General features: G+C 42.2%; 1 protein-coding gene across 2 annotated transcripts in view; it reads right to left on the reverse strand.

Moving 5' to 3' along the window:
• CTTNBP2 (cortactin binding protein 2) overlaps nt 1-15,675 on the reverse strand; it is a 670,231-nt gene that overhangs the window by 57,575 nt on the left and 596,981 nt on the right. For both annotated transcript variants that reach the window (XM_086919417.1, XM_086919418.1), the window contains one exon: nt 10,195-10,258. In XM_086919417.1, coding sequence (XP_086775543.1) covers nt 10,195-10,258 — 64 coding nt within the window. The remainder of the gene's footprint in view (nt 1-10,194; nt 10,259-15,675) is intronic.

Consider the following 15,675-nt stretch of genomic DNA (forward strand, 5'->3'; position numbering starts at 1 on the left):
CTTTAGAATAAAGATTGAACTCGTAGAACAGCGTAAGGTTACTGAGCGAATGTTCAACTCCCGAAAAAGTACCATGCAAGCGTAAAACACATCGAGTAAAGAGCATATACCATTGGGGACTGACAAAGAACGCATAAATATTTGTTGAAAATGATAACTCTAAGTAATTCCACCGTAAATATTAATCAGGAAGACGGAATTCAAATAATAAATCAACTACATTTAGCTGATTGAAATTCCTTCATTTTCAGGCATAAACCAGACTTCTCGGCTTTAAAACTACTTTGCTAAAATCGAAACATTCCACATTCAGACTGTTTTAGAATGCTGAAATGAATGCTTTGTACAAGGAACACGACAACATCAAGCACTTACCAGATGTCAATATTATTGTATGGCTCGGACAACACAGCATATTTTTATGTAAACAGAGGAAATCAAATTGGTGATAAAAAAGTCTCTCTGCTACTTCTGCATTTAAGGGATTCAAAGATGGTAACTCCTATTTGCTGCCCAGTCAATCACTGCCCGTATCAAAACACTGCCACATCTCCAGAAACTCGCATTCGAACAGCTTAAGGAAGGTGCTGTCCGTGGTGCTGGTGGAGATGGGAAGCAGGGTGGGTCATTCAGACTAGCTCAGTCAGCGATGCCGCCTCCTAAGTCCCAATATGCGTCGTGGCGCCCACTACTACTGAGACAACCGATTATGCTTCCGTACACAGCATGGTAAAGAAGCTCATACGAATTTGAAGAGTAATAAAAAGGGAACTTCACTGTGCAGCATTGAGCCCGTACTCACCTGCTGCTAAAGGCAGCAAAATCACTGAGGAACACAGAGTGTAAACTGAGCAGCCAGCAGGCAACACCAAGAAAACCAGGAGTGACCTCCTGGAGAAGAGTAGGAGATGCTGCTAATTGAGTATTAAACGCTTATTTTACTAGTTAGCATCAAAGCAACCATTGCCAGGTCCCACTTAGTTTCTAGTCAGCATCCAAGCTGCCTCCGATATTCCCTTTGAAACATCAGACAACCAGCAGTGTGAAAGTCCAAGGCGGTGAGCCAGAGGAAAGCCCCGGGTGGTGTGCCAGAGGAAAAGAACACCATGGAGTGTGCTGGCAGGGCTGGGAAAAGGAGGAAAATGAACACCTAAGACCCCCTGAATCAGCTCATGGCAGATATCTTTTCATCCATTGATATTTCCTGATCACCTTCCAAGAATATGATTGGTGTGCTTTTTCTTTTCAATATTGCTCTCTATGCTTTGCTCATGAGGTGCAGAAGCATGTCATCACTTCAAAGGTTTCTTTGTTATACTTAAAGCAATTCTACTTAAGCTTCCTGGTTGCAAAAAAAAAGCTGGTGTGAGAGAAGTTGATAGTACAAGCCACAAACGGAAACTGAAATGGCATACTGCAAACCTCCACAAAATGCCCATGGTAGACCCAAAATGCAATGGACAGCCCATTGAGCCAATGGCTGTTGGGGCTCACAGATACAAGCAATGGCTGAAGGGAGCCGGCTCAATGCACTGCGACTGTATGCAATCTGTGTTGCCCCTGTTTTGTCTTGTGCTGACAATTTGGTCTTGCTAGAGAGTTGACGGTGTCAGTCTATGGACCTAATGAGTTATTTCAGAAGAGTGACAAGTCTGTTTATGCTCTAGGACAGGGTTCTCCAAAGTCTGTATTGGAGGGCAGGATCCATGCCAGATTTTTTGCATATCCCTATTTAGATAAATGTAGTTATCTTAAAATCTGGCATGAATCTGTCCCTACAGGACCGACTTTGGAGCAGCCAGCTCTAGGAGTACGGAGGCAAGTATGGAGACTCAGAAACTGGGCTCAGATTGAGATATTTTGCCAAGGAATGGGGGTTCCCTCATACGCACTATGCGACGGAACGTGCATTCTGTTCTGGCAAGACAGTCAGTGATAGAGTAGAGAGCAGTCTGTGTGGTGAGGGCACTGAAGAGAGAGCAGAGAGAGACAGCCATGTTAGGGGAAACCTTCATAAAGAACAAGCATTGCAAAGCCAAGCGGTCCAGGATTTGCTTTGCAAATACTTGTGTGCCAGTGCTGCCAGTCATTAGCGAACAATATAGAACGCAAACCATTCAATCAACACTAGCTGCCGACGCGTGCACCTGCAGACTGAGCCATTTTTCAATGTTTTTGAAATGTTTTAGCACTGCGCATTGTTCCAAGGTGTTTGACACCCTGAAAGTGCTTTGGACATGTTGTAGTGCTAAAGAAATATAAAGCATTGAAAGAACAGTACTATATGGCCCGGTTGCATTGGCATCTATTGACACCCATTTTGGAATGATTATAGGTATAGCTTTACCAAACTCATTCAAAGATGGCTCCTTGTGGGTGCACATGCATACGCACAGGTAACTATCTTGGAATGTTGTTCACCATGCTTTATTAGCTTTATTATTTTAACAATCCAGGTTGTCAGTTAAGTATTTTGAGTGGGACACACACAATAAGATGACTGTGGGTGCTGGTAGCAGCATCCATGGAACTGGTAGGCCCTTTCAAAACAACAAAAAATAGCCATCACCAAACCAATAAGTCTAGGTTGTTTCAGGTGAAAGTTTTCTTTGTTGCAATGACGGTATGCTGTTATATATGTAGATGCACAGGCAGACAACATACATGTTGGCCAACTGACAAAGCGCATAGAAGCACACATGCAGACACAGGATGTATGCTGCAAGTAGTGCAACGCAGATTCGACTTTCTAACACCATAGACTTCGTACTATCTTCCCTGACTTCTTCACCCTGGACCTTTAAATCAGCTTGTATAGAGGTTTTAACTTTTCCAGAGACCCCATACCACACGACTGCAGTAGGACTGCACAATAGATCACAAATGAGATGACAGAAGTTAATGTTTTATATGCTTTGTTTTGGTAACATTGTATATAGATTCAATTTATACATCGTGTTGTGTTGTGTGCAAAGAAAATCCATAATTTGGACTGTATCACTTTGTCAACTTTGAAAATAATGAAAAAATGACAAGTAAAACTATGACATTGTGAGTTCTGGGGTTTATACAGAGTTGGCACTGATTAATCAAATGTTTAAAATGAAATAAGTGAAGACATTTCTCCTGCAGATAAAGAAAGTATTCTGTAGTTGAAAACAGTTGGTAGAATCTATGGTACAGGAGGCATCTGTTCCTTGTTGAGTATCAAGTTAATTTAGCATAAATAACAAAAGATAATGGGTACAGCCATGCAGGTTTGATTTTAAAGAGGTACACAGGTCAAAACTGAGTATCTAGAATTAAGCTTCATACAAAACGCCTTAAAGCAACAATCTGATGTCATAACAACTACAGGAAGCAGGGTTTTAATATGTGAAAAGAATTTTACACAAAAATCACAAAAAAATTGCAGCGGCGCAGCAGTGTTGAGGCTGCAAAATGCTTGGCGGGGCCACTGTAGCATCGCCAAGCATATTATGAGTTTCCTCACCGCCACACTTTCATGGCAGTGCGACAGCCTTGAAAAGTGTGTAGGTAAGGAAACAAAGGAGGCCCTACAGGACTCCCTTATTCCTCAAGCCATGTGGATACACACAGGGCACAACATGTGTCCCCTGTGTGCATGCACCCTAGTACCTGAACTGCATGGTCAGCGGCAGTCCTGGGAATGCCAAAGAACAGCTTGCAAGACAGGATAAAACTCATGACCTGGTGGGCAGTTCCTACATGGGTTTGGCGGTGCGGGAGCTCCCGCACCACCAAACTCTTAATAAGGCCCTACATTTTCTCCATCATCTATGGCATCTAATTACCTGACACATACCTTACATTTGAGGGATGCTGGACAGAGAGTTTGAGCTGGACTATATTGGAGTTGTTGGTAGCACACTGTGTGTCTATAAGATAAGTGGCATTAGGCTGTGTTTTGCCGTACACTGTGACAATGATGAGTTACTGTGCTTATCACTAGAACGTGGTGCTTGCATGGGTGACTGTCGTAGAATTGTTTTGATTGCTGAGTGGCAGTGGTAACTAGCCCAGTGTGTCTAGATGCAGATGAAGATACTGCTCCAAAAGAAAGCATGAAAACTCACCAGTCAACAAAGGGCCGTTACCATAGAAAAACAGTTTTTACATCGGCAACGTACCTTTGCATCAGGGTTACACAATGTTTTCAACAGTCAATACCTCGAAGACAATATTTTTCAATAAAGCACATGTGACCTTATTGTATCACAGGTATTCTATAAATTGCACTAACATTTGTATTTTCTATCGCATTCTTTGCAACCTTTGCATCATTCTATTAAAAATATATAAACATAGCTACTACATTTCTTTACCACGTATGCTTGTGTGTTCATATGAAATAATACACTATGGACGCATCATGACAAAAATATCACATGAAATAAGTACACAGCAAAATAGTGCTAGAGAAAAAGCCACTCCATGAAACCGCATCAAGAATCAATCAGAGCGAATGAAGAAGTATATTAATGGCTAATTATTAATTATGTGCACTCACCATTCTAGCCAGAGACACAATATTTTTCTTTCTACAGTTTTTCTACAGTTTCACCTACTCAGATTGCATATGATTCCAAAAGCCTCTTCTCACCACATGCTAAAACTGCTATTAATTTAAAACTTAACGGTTTCCCCTATTTCCTTTGAATGACCACTACCCCCACCCCTCCTATTACCGCCATCCTCCATGTGCCTGCTCTCACTGGTATAGCCTACTCAAAGTTTCAAGCCTGTCTACCTTATTGCTAATTGAATTTCTGAAAACTCCCTACACCATCTTGCATAAATCCCAACTTTGCCTTATTCGAAACCATATGCCTGCAATCTAACAATAACTCATCTCTTCTAGGCTATCTATTCATACCTGATAGCTCCTGAGGCGTGAGCCGGGAGTAGGACTAACGCTGCTCATCCCCATTGTTTTACCGCGGTTTTTCAACAAGTAATGTTTCTGGGCACCTTGGAATTCGTAGGCAGAATATTTTAGACATTTTAAAATTTTTTGGGAAAGGTGTTTTTTTAGGGCATGTAATTTACCGACTATTACACTATTGAAGCAGGAAGTCACGGGCTGTGTTGTACTTACAGCAGAGGCTCAGGAGGGGGGACTCTCGAACCAGCTCTCACCTGGACGGCCGCCATCTTGAGTGGGCCAAGGTGAGCGCTCTAGGCTTTCTCCTTCTAGCACTTCAAAAACAGGGCTGGCGCGACCGCGCCGGCGGCGCGCCAAAGGCTAGCCCGTCTGCGCCTGTCCGCGCCGGGCCCGCGACAAGTGCCACCACCCCTGGCCAATTAACCTCCGGCAGTTCCTCACGTAAGGTCTATGGGCGCGACACACTCCTGGGACTGAACTGGGCGGGGAGAAAGGCTGGCTGTAAAGCGCTGAGGGTTTAGGTGACTACACAAGGGGGCCCCCATGTCTGCCAATCATGTAATAGGGCCACCCCAGACATCCTCATGAGGCCAGTTCAGGCTAATATTACATCGACCAGGATTAGGGGGGAGACCATAAGGAGTGACTCAGACTGTCTTATGATTAATGCTAGATCACTGGTCAAGCATAGCTTACAGATAGCCGAGTTGATTCAGGACAAAGCTATAAAGCTTGCGTTTGTCACTGAGACATGGACAGACGCGGCCTCTGGGCCGGACGTCGTGAAGGCTACCCCAGCAGATTACCTGAGCTTCATTTTAGATAGGCCTCGGAAAAGAGGAGGGGGTTTGGCGATTATCTACCACTCCTCTATTAAAGGTAGATTTTTCCCAATACTTTCCAACTCCTGTGACGCTCTGGCATTTAACTAAATTCTATCCGACCACCAATCTTTTAAGGGCTGTCTTCCATACAGACCTCCCGGCACTAACACATATTTCCTGGGCGCAGCAGGTAACTTCTTAAAGGAAGCACTGTGTGCAAAAGCCTACACCTTCTTGGGGGACTTTAACTTTCATTTAGAAAATAGTCAGGCGATACAACAGCCCTAAAAGGGTTAATGGAGGGGGGAGGTCTAGCACAGGTGGTTATGGGCCCCACTCATAGGGCTGGCCACACCCTGGATGGTATCTATACAAATCATCCAGATTTAAAATTCTTACAAACAGAGCCAGTCGCTTGGTCAGACCATGCTGCGGTCCGGTTCAGCATCTTAGCCACAGCACCGCAGAGAGCGAGACAGGACAAGAAGGAAGCCAGGACCTGTAGAGCCTGGAATAAGATAGAGGGGACCGCCCTGGAGGAGCTGTTGGTGGCCTCCAGGATTACCATGCCGTTAGGGGCAGACGAAGCGGCAGCCACATATGCCAATTGGATAGACCAGGCCTGCACTACTCTAGCTCCACCAAAAATCTGGCGCCCTTCCCGAACTGTCCCGTCAGCCCCCTGGTATTCAGAGGAACTCAGGGAGCTAAAACTCGAGTGTAAGAAGTTTGAACGGGCTTGGCGTAAAAACTATAGTGAGGCTGACAAAAAGAAATATAGAGCTAGCCAGGGGACTTATAAAGAGAGGATTAGACAACTTAAACAATCCTATTTCACGGATCATATTCTTGGGGCCAAGAGCTCATCCAAGGAACTTTTTTATAGGGTTGGAAGCTTGGCTACGCCCAAGCCAGTGGCCACACCCCCCAGCCCGGAACTCTGCGAGAACCTTGCCCAGTTCTTTGTGAGCAAGGTGGAGAACATTTTTGTATCTTTGGAAATCCAAGTCAGGCAGAGCCTGCAAGAATCCAGGTCCAAGAATCGGACAGCAAACATGCAGGAGATCAAACTGCTTTAGTTCGCTCTAGTTAGTGGAGAAGAGGTCAAGAAGCAGCTGCTGAGCATAAAGTCAGGCTCGCCACATGATCCGTGTCAGGCAACAGGGGCAAAGCAGGCTGCGGCTCTTTTAGCCGATACCCTAGCCAAGTTATTTATTCAGCTATTTGAGACAGGGAACTTTCCATCCAGCTGGAAATTGGCCTAGATTAAAGCGCGTTTAAAAAAACCTAACCTGGATATTACCGACCCCAACAACTATCGGCCGATTGCGAGATTACCATTGCCGGTGAAAATCATAGAAAGAGCTATGAACACCCAGCTCAGTGCATACTTAGGAACTGCTCAAGGCCTTGATATCTCACAGCATGGGTTTAGACCTGGCCCTAGTACGGAATCTGCCCTGATCAAATCAACGGAAGAAATCAGGAAAGTGATGGACTCAGGGGGTCGAGCGGCTTTGGTCATGCTGGACTTATCGGCGGCCTTTGATGCGGTCCACCACACCATCTTGGTGGACCGTTTGGAAGAGTGCGGGGTACAGGGGAATGCCTTGGACATCTTGAGAGCCTTCCTGACCAACAGGGTTCAGGTGGTGGCAATGGGGGAATACGAGTCTAAACCATTTCAGCCACCTTGTGGGGTTCCTTAGGGATCCTCGCTTCGCCCCACCCTATTTAATATTTACGAATCTTCCTTGGCCCCGGTTATCCACTCCTATGGGTTCGAATTACCATCTTATGCAGACGACACACAGATTGTGGTGTCGCTGCTTCCAGGGAGAGAGGATGGCGTGGCCGGTAAGTTCCAGGAGTGCATGACAGCAGTGAGCACCTGGATGGAAGGGAACTGCCTAAAGCTTAACTCAGCCAAAACTGAAGTGATACTGCTTGGCTCCACAGTCAACTTTTGGAGCTCGCGGTGGTGGCCGGAAGAGATGGGGGGCCTCCCCACCCTGGTAAACAAGGTAAAGAACTTGGGGGTCGTGATAGATGATAGACTCTCTTTCAGACCTCAAGTAAACGCCCTATCCTCATACATTCATTGGACGTTGAAAATCCTCCGGAAAGTCCTCCCGTTCCTACCAGAAGACTGCAAAAAATCGGTGGTGGCGGCCCTTGTGCTGTCACAACTTGATTATTGTAATAGCCTACTCCTTGAAGCCCAGCAAGGAGTGCTCAACAAGCTGCAGATACTACAGAACGCAGCTGCTTGCCTTCTCACACGCCTACCTAAGTTCGCCTCCATCTCGCAGGAACTGGTGAAGCTTCACTGGCTCCCAGTGGGGAAGCGGATCTTATTCAAAACAATGTGCATTGTTTTTAAGGCAGTCCATGGAATTGGCCCACCATTCTTTGGGCAATATTTCCACTGGTACAGACCAGGGAGACTCCTCAGGTCAGCCGCCCTCTGGCTGATTAAGATCCCACGCATCAGGAAAGTGTGTTGGGGGGCAGAAGTTTCTTTCGCGGGGCCACTCTGGCTTGGAATGCCCTCCTGGTGGCTCTCCGACTGTCCACGGACCTTATGACTTTTCGGAGAAGCTTGAAAACGTGCTTGTTTATAAACTAAACCGGAGGCTTAGCTAGGGGAGCTATCATTACAGCGCCAGGACACCGCTCAGTAACAGTGCGCTTTATAAATGTTAAAAATAAATACCACCACCCATTTGAATTCCATCACATAGCTCCCACTAATGATCCCACCTTAGGTTCCGGAATAGCGTACTACTCCCTGTGTTATGAATAGAACGGTGGTGTGCTGCATCCACATCCAGCCCCAACAAAGTTAAGAATTGGGTCAGTAACAGTGTCTGAAAAACAGGGGACTGCCTATCCAAAGGCTGTAAAAAGAAGAATGGGAACACACACACACGCAAATTGACAAGATGTCAACCAGCACTAATGAAAGGTGCAAAGGTCACATGTGTGAACATATTCAATAAGGTCGACATGCTTCACTGCTAAAGTAACTCTGTTCAGTATTGATTTTTCCTTTACACATGGGGTTTCAAATTGTTGTTTTAGAACCAAACTGTTAGCAAACCACTCTTTATTTTTCTGTTAAAATTAAAAAAAGCTTTGCATTAATTGATAACAGAAATCAAAGGTGGAAGAGCTTGCGTTTCCATGACTTGTGTAATTCGATCTAGATCGAGTTCTTCCCAAACCTTTTAGAACCACAACCCAATTTTTAGAAAGACAAGCTTTCGCGAATCACCTAGCTTTCATGGACAAGAGTCGAGAGATTTTTTTTAATGTAGCTAAAGCACAGTGTGGTCAAGCACTGTCATTTACAGAGAGCACATTTTATCTGAAATGTCCACTATATTTGCACAGACATACAGTTTTACATATAAAACTATATGACCCACAAATGATAATGTGCAGAAATCCGGTTTCATGAATATTTTTCATTTGTGGATCACCCAATACATTGTCTAGAATTATTTTGATCCTATTCAAATCTTTGTTTCCATCACGCTTCTAAATTACCTAAAAAATATGCTTAATTCTGCTTTCTTAACTACTGAATGTGTACAGTTACTTTACAGATATTTACATGCTGTTGTGTGCTAGAAAAAAATGTCATCCTACAGCCTTCCTTTCACACTTCCTATACCCAAGCAAGATAGACACTTAATTCAACTTACTTTTCTTTCTCTGATTGCAAAGTGAGAGAAGTTTATAAACACCAATTACCATGCTAAAAAACATAAGCAGCAATTTGGCAGAAGGAATCGCCTGACATTTGACTAATGTCTTCGAAGTCCAGCAAATGTGACCAGATAGAAACAGAATTTAAAGGCATCTTTATGTATTGGTTGAACTTGAAACGGGTCAAAAAATGTAACATGAATGAACCCTTTTTTTTTAACTGACTTTCTGTTTATGAGAATACAGTAACAACATTTTCAGACTGAACGGTTTTAGAATTACCTGCGTTTAGTTAAAGTCTTTGGTTGCAGATAACATTAGTTAGAATGGACACTCCACATTCTGCACAATCCTGCGGTGGGTATTTGTGCAAAAACTGCATCCAGAAATTGTGCAATGTATGGCTATGCTTAAAGAACTGCAGGTAAAATTCTGTATTCAGCCTCCTACTTGTCTGCATCCTCATTTTTGCTTAACTCTCTTTGATAACATTTACATTATTGGATGTATGAATGTATGTTGCTTATTTTATTTTTTTGTAATTGTGAAATCAATCTAATAAATATATTAAAAGACATTGACAAAAGGGGAAAGCTTTTATGAATATGTCTTTCGAATAATGTACTAAACTACAATGTCTATCTCTTAGGTTTTGAATACATTGATTACGTTTCTCATCCATCTTTTAATAAAAGGGCAGCCTTTGAGGACAAAAACTACAACATACTTAAAAGTAGACCGTGAACTCACTTGTGCTTCTCGGGAGAAATCTTTTTAATGGAAGCTTGTTGTAACATGTTTTTCATGATTTCACCTATAATCAAAACAATTTGATATTAGAGAAAATGGTTTCTTATTTTACAAATCTGTATAATTTACAGAGCATATGCCATTACACGTTAGTTATCACCCTTTCAAGCATCATGCATTTAAAAGGACCCCCAGTTCTTGAAATTACTTTCTGAAAGAAGCCACACTATGAAACATTTCCGGTTGGCACGGGCAGTCATTCCTACATTGTTTCACATATCCAGCATTTCTTACAAACCGCTACTAGCAAGTCTCTGGCATCTTGGGAAAGACATGTGTAATATCTTTAATTGGTTTTATATATGCATTATCATTGTTGCTTAAGGCAACTTCCTCTGTTCTAGAATGTTGTTATTGAAAAGGCTTTAAGTAATTCCGAGAGTCAGTTATTTCCTTTATGCTTATGTGGATAGGACGTCTTTTACTTACCTGTTTACTTGAAGAACAAACCTGCTTTATTTAGTCTTCTACTGGTGTGATGGTACTTCATTACACTGGTGACGATCTGGCATAAAACCCTTCTGAGAGTCTGCGGCGTTTCCTTGGGTGCAGAAAAGAAATCCGCTCTTTTCATGCATTGCTTGGGATCTGAGGGCCAAGACGTTTTTGAACATCTACTTGAACTTGGTGATGAAGAATCTAACGGCTTAATGAGTTTGAGATTTGTCTTAAAAAGTTAGATAAACACTATCTATGCAACTTCCACAAGAGTCTGTTGAAGTATATATTACTCACTTACGGAAATTGGCAGCTACCTGCAATTTACGTTGGGATGCAACTTAGATAAGATAAATCCTGGCTTTCCCTGTGAGGCGTCCACTCCTGGGCACCCCCAAGGTGGAGGCCAGGCATCCTTAGCGTTGTGGGGGTCGTTGTGGAGATTAAGCAAGCTATTGCCCAGAGTTACAGAGTGGGACTCCATGATTGGAATAGGTACCGAGGCGAGAATGATCAGGTCCGTGGAATTTTGAGCCCAAGACCCGCAGAGGCGGGGAATTGAACCCTGGTCCCGGGCTAGACTTCTGCATCAGGGTCTGCCGCTCTAACCATTGAGCCACACTTCTCCACTCGTCTCAATTGCCAAACGTCTTGAACACTCTCTTGCATGTGTAGAAGTGATTAAAAAAAAGAGTCTAATGTTAGTCCTACTAATACTGAGAAAGTTCAAAGTGTAACAAAACCTAGTGTTTCAAAATATAAAGATTCAACCAATGTACAACCTAGATTCAAAGATTCTGCTAATGCAAATTCCCAAAAAGGTTCTTATGTGAAGTGTTTTCGTTGTGACACTGTTGGCCATCTGACAAATGATAAATCCTGTCCTGCGTTATTTGTTAAATGTAAAACGTGTGGGAAAATAGGTAATTTTACAAAGGTGTGTAGGAAGAAAATTTATAAGAAAAACAAACGTGTGAAAGAAGTGTTTATTTCGAATGCTTCTGATTTTGAATCAGATGATCTTCACTGTGGTGAAGTTTTAGTTCAATCTGTTGACGGTACTAACAAAGTATTAAAGAATCCGATTGATGGGGTACAAGTAAATGGTTGTACAGTTAATATGCTTTTCGACTCTGGTGCTAAAATTACTTTAATCCCTAAAGCGTTTTATGATTCCAATTTAAGTCACAAGGTAAAAATGTTCAAAACCTGACTTTAGACGTTTAGCGTATTGAGGACAGCCGATAAAACTATTTGGCTACTTTACAGATGAAATTGAGTATAAAGGAAGAATTACTGATGGAAAGATTTACATACCCTGCAGAGGAGACTGTATTATCAGTTGGTTCCATCAAGCTGACCTAGGTGTGATGTTGGTCCCTGGTGCTGATCCTTGTATAGTTTTGAGGAATCCTGTTATCACCTCTACCAATAAAGTTACAGATAAGGTTACATACGAAAATGATCATCCTAAGAATCTAGTTGAAGTTCCTCAGACTCACGATTTGAGGTCAGAATTTGATGAGGTCTTCAGTGAAAAGTTAGGGTGTCTCTCTGATTATACTCATAAGATCATACTGAAATCTGACTCTGTTCCAGTCTCTTGCAAAGTACGAAACGTACCCCTGGCACCCAATGGAGCCTATGCAGAATGAATTAGAAAAACTTAAGAGTGAAGGTATCATAGTAGAAACAGAGGCAAGTGATTGGTTGGTTCCGGCTGTTTTGCCTCGCGAGGCTTCTGGTGAGATTAGGTTATGTGTTCGCAATCTCAATCGTGCTGTTGTTGCTGACAAGTACCCACTTCCAAACATCTCTGAGATGTTGACTCAACTTGAGGGTGCGGAAGTTTTCACTACGTTAGATCTGAGGGCAGCATATCAGCAGATCAAGATAGATAAGGATTCCATGGATTTAACATCTTTTATGACGCCCTTTGGGACATATACATTTACTCGTCTTCCTTTCGTTCTTAACTCGGCTGCATCAGTGTTCCAAAGAGCTATGGAAAATGTTTTGCAGGGTGTGCCAGGTGTTAAGGTATATCAAGACTACGTTTTGGTATTTGGTTCGTCACAAAAGGAACATGATTAAAGACTTAGGGAGGTATTGTCAAGGTTTAAGTCTTGTGGTTTGACACTTCGTGATAACAAATGCAAGTTCAATTTGAGTGAATTGGATTATTTGGGACATAAACTAACCAAAGGAGGTGTTAAGCCTAGATATCATTTAGTTGGAACTATTGCCAGCCTTTCTGAACCTCAAAGTAGAGAGGAATTAGTTAGTTTTCTTGGGATGGCAGAATACTGTAATACATTTGTTCCTCAGTTTGCTTCAAGAACACATACCTTAAGAACCCTTTTAAAGAAAGGGACAACAGTTGTGTGGTCTAGCAAATGTAAAGAATAATTTGATGATGTCAAGAATGCCCTGAGAAGTGTCCCTGCTCTTCACAGTTTTGACATCTCTGCTAAGTCAATCTTGATTACGGATGCCAGTTCTAAAGGACTAGGTGCCGTTCTTAAGCAAGTAAAAGATGAGAAGGAAGTGACCATCATGTTTCTTTCAAGAGCTCTCGTAGGACCAGACAATGCATATTCTGTTATAGAAAAAGAGACCTAGTGCATTTTTTGGGCCATCAGAAAATCGAAAAATAATTTATAGGGAAACTCTTTCTTAGTTCGTTCAGATCACAAGCCATTAAAAGATCTTTTTAGTAAAAAAAACTAGACACAGTCTCCTCAAGAATTTGCAGATGGGTCATTGCTCTTCAAGACTATGATTTTGTAGTGAGTTATATACCTGGCATAGAAAACAAAGTATCTGATTGTCTCTCTCGTCTTGTTCAGACAAATTTGAATGTAGACTCAGAGAACATTGGTGAATTGTGGAATAATGATGAATACAAGGTGTGTGAAATTACTACTAAAGTTGTGAGTGAGGATGAGTGAAAAAACTGTTTAAGAAAAGATGTGGTCCTTGTGAAAATCTCGGAGTTAGTCACTAAAGGTTGGAAGAGTATGAAAGGGCTCGATGAGGATGTTTGCAAATTTTGGAATGTTCGTGATGAATTATCTATTAATTCTGGTGTATTAGGGAGAGGTACGAAACTCATACCTCCCACCTGTGTCAGACCAAGGATCATCCAACAAGCTCATCAGGGACATCTAGGTGTCTCAAAGACTTAAGAAAGAATTTGCATGCACTTTTTTCGTGGCCCGGTATTGATTTCCAAGTTGAGTGTGTTTTGAGAGATTGTGCACCGTGTAATACTTGTGATAAAAACCTAAAGAATGAGAATCCAACCCATGGTAATACGTAAAGAACCCTCTAGATGCTGGGTGGAAATTGCTGTTGATCTGCTGGGACCAATTTCTAGTTCTTCTGGCCAGTATTTTGTGTTGGTTTTAATAGACGTGTTCTCCAGATGGCCGGAAATTAAAGTTGTAAGGAATACAGAGACGAAAGATGTCATTAACTTTCTTGAAGAAATCTTTGCCAGGGAAGGACTTTCCGATTCTCTACTGACCGACAATGGGGTCCAGTTGGTCTCAAAAGAGATGGAAGAGTATTTAACTAAAAATGGAATTAAACATAAACGGTGTTCTCTCTATCATCCCGAAACCAACGGGATGGTAGAGAGATTTAATTGAGTCCTCAAGGAGTCTGTACTGCGTGATGGTACTTCATTACAACATCTGACCCGAAAGCCAATACTCAGGTTGCACCAGGAGACAGGGGCCAACAGCAATAACAGAAACAGTCACATTATGGAAAGGTACAAGTCTGTACACATTATCATCCTAGACACTTAGCAGATATTGGGGACCCAAAGGGTAAACTTCACTTCTGAACTTTCCAATTGTTCAACACATTTATAATTCGTATCACTTCAGTATTTCATTGGCATCCAACCTTTTTTTTGTCAAGAATTTAAACATACATTGAAAGGTGACCACCTGGGCCGCATTTTGTAAAGGACACACTGCTCCCTGTTTGCTGGGCCCAAACAGGGCCAGTGCTCCCTATAAATATAATGCACTGCCATTAGTGCAGCACATTAATGAACGACAGATCAGATGAATGAATTAGGTTGAAGCTTAAAGCAAAAGCCTGTTGCCAAAATCTCTAAATAAAGCCAGAGGTTGTGTGAACCAAGGATTACTTTCTAGTGGAGGGCTGGGTGCATTCCCTTGGTATACAGTCAAAGCCTTGTGCTATGAACCAAGACTGTGTATCATTGAGGCTTATCAGTTATGGACGGTTGGGTACAGGGCTTGTCTGACGATTATAGTTCACTACTTATGGCTCAAGGGCTAGCCATTCAGGTGGTTTAGCTCAAAGTGTCATTGTAAGTGAGCCGCTAAGTTAAACTCCATTCTGCACAGCGGAAGACTGTGTGTAGTGTAGGATGACCAACTGCAGAGGACTGTCCATAGGGCCTAAGTGAAAAACAACCTTTGTGATCAATATTTGCTGCACTTTGGCAAAGAGTATGTGCATAATTTTGGGTTTATTGCTCACAATCGATTGGGCAGTCGGGCAAAAGACAGCCCTAGAGTCTCACTCTCAATGCGAATGAGTAGTACCATAATTCTAAAATGTCATCTGGGATGTCAACAGAGATGTCATCAATGATGCCATTTAACATGTCATGAGTGATGTAATATGTGAGATCTTAATTAGTGCATGATGGGGGTGCAAGTTATGTATAGTTTTACTTTTCTAATCATACCTTCAATTTAACTGTTTGCTTTCAGTGAATTTCAGAGGCTTGTTAAGCATACATAAGTGTGTTATGAGAAAACCTAAGCATAACTTCTCTTTACACTTTTTAATTTAGGGAAATTTGTGTTGTTTTAATCACATTCAACATTGATGTGTTTTTTACACTTCAATCTAAGTTAAATTCCAACCATTGCAGTGCACAAACTTTGGCTATCACTAAGGCAATACCTAAAGTCTCCTTAGAAAACTTGTGTA

Source organism: Lissotriton vulgaris, chromosome 1_1 (assembly GCF_964263255.1).
Source record: "Lissotriton vulgaris chromosome 1_1, aLisVul1.2, whole genome shotgun sequence".
NCBI lineage: Eukaryota > Metazoa > Chordata > Amphibia > Caudata > Salamandridae > Lissotriton > Lissotriton vulgaris.